The sequence below is a fragment of the Coregonus clupeaformis genome, unplaced genomic scaffold, assembly GCF_020615455.1.
Source record: "Coregonus clupeaformis isolate EN_2021a unplaced genomic scaffold, ASM2061545v1 scaf2703, whole genome shotgun sequence".
NCBI classification, from domain to species: Eukaryota; Metazoa; Chordata; class Actinopteri; order Salmoniformes; family Salmonidae; genus Coregonus; species Coregonus clupeaformis.
The window spans coordinates 50,001-53,210 of NW_025536157.1; the positions used below are offsets into that span (position 1 = coordinate 50,001).

General features: G+C 65.2%; 1 protein-coding gene across 1 annotated transcript in view; it reads left to right on the forward strand.

Annotated features, from left to right (window-relative positions):
- LOC121542077 (fructose-bisphosphate aldolase C-B) overlaps window positions 1-2,995 on the forward strand; it is a 42,794-nt gene extending 39,799 nt beyond the window's left edge. Inside the window, exons 8-9 of the mRNA XM_045219745.1 lie at window positions 381-580; window positions 2,271-2,995. Of these exons, the coding sequence (XP_045075680.1) occupies window positions 381-580; window positions 2,271-2,363 (293 nt within the window). The 3' untranslated portion in view covers window positions 2,364-2,995. The remainder of the gene's footprint in view (window positions 1-380; window positions 581-2,270) is intronic.
- The last annotated feature ends 215 nt before the right edge of the window (window positions 2,996-3,210 follow it).

Sequence of the window (3,210 nt, forward strand, 5' to 3'; positions counted from 1 at the left end):
CTCCCCCTCTCTCTCTCTCTCTCTCTCTCTCTCTCTCTCTCTCTCTCTCCCCTTCTCTCTCTCTCTCTCTCTCTCTCTCTCTCTCTCTCTCTCTCTCTCTCTCTCTCCCCCTCCCTCCCTCTCCCCCTCTCACTTCTCCCCCTCGCTCTCTCTCTCTCTCTCTCTCTCTCTCTCTCTCCCCCCTTCTCTCTCTCTCTCTCTCTCTCTCTCTCTCTCTCTCTCTCTCTCCCCCTTCTCTCTCTCTCTCTCTCCCTCCCCCTCACTCTCTCCCCCCTCTCTCCCTCCCCCTCCCCCCCCTCCCCCTCTCTCCCCCCTCTCCCTCCCCCCCCTCCCCCCTCCCTCCCCCTCTCCCTCCCTCTCCCCCCTCCCTCCCTCCTCAGGTGTGACGTTCCTATCAGGGGGCCAGTCAGAGGAGGAGGCCAGTATTAACCTGAATGCTATCAATACCTGTCCTCTGGGGAAACCCTGGGCCTTGACCTTCTCCTATGGTCGTGCCCTGCAGGCCTCAGCCCTCAACGCCTGGAGGGGAGAGAGAGACAATGAGAAGGCTGCTGCCGAGGAGTTCCTTAAACGGGCTGAGGTGGGTGGAGGGGAGGGTGTGTGTACAAAATAACTATTTAATTCAGAACCTTCTATCTAACTAACTCTATATCTTTTTCCTATCACCAATCCATCTCTTCTATCTTTCAATGATACTCCTCTCCCACTCCCTCCCTCCCCCTCTCCTCCCTCCCTCTCCTCTCCCCCGTCCCTCCTGTCCTCCCCTCCCCTCCCCCCTCTCCCCTCCCCTCCCCTCCTCTCCGACTCCCTCCTCTCCCCTCCTCTCCCTCCCCCCCTCCCCCCTCCCCTCCCCCTCCCCTCCCCTCCCCTCCCTCCCTCCCCCTCCCCTCCCCCTCCCTCCCTCCCTCCCCCTCCCCTCCTCTCCGACTCCCTCCTCTCCCCTCCTCTCCCTCCCCCCCCCCTCCCCCCTCCCCTCCCCCCTCCCCTCCCCTCCCTCCCTCCCTCCCCCCTCCCCCTCCCCCTCCCCCTCCCTCCCTCCCCCTCCCTCCCCCCTCCCACTCCCTCCCTCCCCTCCCCTCCCCCTCTCCCCTACCTCTCCCCACCCTCCCTCTCCCTCCCCCCTCCCCCCCTCCCCCCTCTCCCCTACCTCTCCCCTCCCCTCCCTCTCCCCTCCCCCTCCCTCCCTCCCCCTCCCCTCCCCCCTCCCCTCTCCTCCCTCCCCCCCTCCTCCTCCCCTCCCTCCCCTCCCCCCTCCCCTCCTCCCCTCCCCCTCCCTCCCCCCTCCCCTCCCCTCCCCCTCCCCTCCCCCCCCCTCCCCTCTCCTCCCTCCCCCTCCTCCTCCCCCTCCCTCCCCTCCCTCCCCCTCCCCCCTCCCTCCCCTCTCCTCCCTCCCCCCCTCCCTCCCCTCCCCTCCCCTCCCTCCCCCCTCCCCTCCCTCCCCTCCCCCTCCTCCTCCCCTCCCTCCCCTCTCCTCCCTCCCCCCTCCTCCCCTCCCCTCCCCCTCCCTCCCCTCCCCCTCCCTCCCTCCCCCTCCTCTCCTCCCTCCCCCCTCCCCTCCCTCCCCTCCCCCTCCTCCTCCCCTCCCCCCCTCCCTCCCCCCCCTCCTCTCCTCCCTCCCCCTCCCCTCCCCTCCCCCCCCTCCCTCCCCTCCCCTCCCCTCCCCCTCCTCCTCCCCTCCCCTCCCTCCCTCCCTCCCCCCTCCCTCCCCTCCCCCTCCCTCCCCTCCACTCCCTCCCTCCCCCTCCTCTCCTCCCTCCCCCTCCCCTCCCCTCCCCCTCCCCCTCCTCCTCCCCTCCCCTCCCACTCCCTCCCTCCTCCCTCCCCCTCCCCTCCCCTCCCCTCCCCTCCCCCTCTCCTCCCTCCCCCTCCCTCCCACTCCCTCCCTCCCCCTCCCTCTCCCCCCTTCCCCCTCCCTCCTCCTCTCCTCCCTCCCCCCCCCTCCCCTCCCTCCCCCTCCCCCTCCCTCCCTCCTCCTCCCCCTCCTCTCCTCCCTCCCCCTCCCTCCCTCCCCTCCCCCTCCCCCTCCCCTCCCTCCCTCCCCCTCCTCTCCTCCCTCCTCCCTCCCCTCTCCTCCCTCCCCCTCCCCTCTCCTCCCTCCCCCTCCTCCCTCTCCTCCCCCCCTCCTCCCCTCCCCTCCCTCCCTCCCCTCCCCTCCTCCTCCTCCCCTCCCCCCCTCCCCCTCCCCTCCCACTCCCTCCTCCCCTCCCTCCCCCCTCCCCTCCCCCCTCCCTCCCTCCCCCTCTCCTCTCCTCCCTCCCCCTCCCCTCCAGGGGAATGGTCTGGCTGCCCAGGGGAAGTATGAGTCGACAGGAGAGAGCGGAGCGGCGGGACAGTCTCTCTACGTGGCCAATCACGCGTACTGAACACCCCAGGCCACGCCCACATCCCAACCACCGCTGCAGCCCCTCCCCTCACCCACCAACCCCAGGCCTGCGCTGTCTACCGTATATTAGAAACACCATCGTTGTCATGGCAACATACCGATGCGGTTAATATGAGTATTAATTAGTAGGAGAGTTGATGAAGATGATGGTGATTATATAAGGATGATGAAGGGAGAGAGAGGGATATCACTATCTGTGTGGTATCATGAAGAAGCTTTATTTAGTTAAAAGTCCCAAATGGAACCCTATTCCCTATATAGTGTACTACTTTTGACCTGGTCTCGTCTAGTAGTGCGCTGAATAGGGATTAGGGTGCATTTGGAACACAGTAAATTGTTGTGCTCTAACAGTAGATAGATCCACCGTCTCTCAACCAACCCAATACTGCTACACTAAAACATTACCTGGCAGCCGGACCAATCACAGACTAGATTGCATCAGACAGTGACCAACCAGAGAGAATATAAGATCAGATAGGGACCAATCAGATACTAGATTACATCAGACAGACACCAGGGTGTGAAGTGTTGAGACAGTTAGGAATGGATAAGAAGAGAGGAGAGAGAGAGAGGGGAGGGAGAGGGGGAGGGAGAGAGAGGAGGGAGAGAGAGAGGAGAGAGAGAGAGGAGAGAGAGAGGGGAGGGAGAGGGAGGGAGAGGGAGGGAGAGGGGGGAGAGGAGGGAGAGAGAAGGGAGAAAGAGGAGAGGAGGGGAGGGAGAGGAGGAGGGAGAGGGGAGAGAGAGAGAGAGGAGAGAGAGGGGGAGAGGAGGGAGAGGGGGAGAGGAGGGAGAGAGAGAGGGAGAGAGAGGAGGAGAAAGAGAGAGAG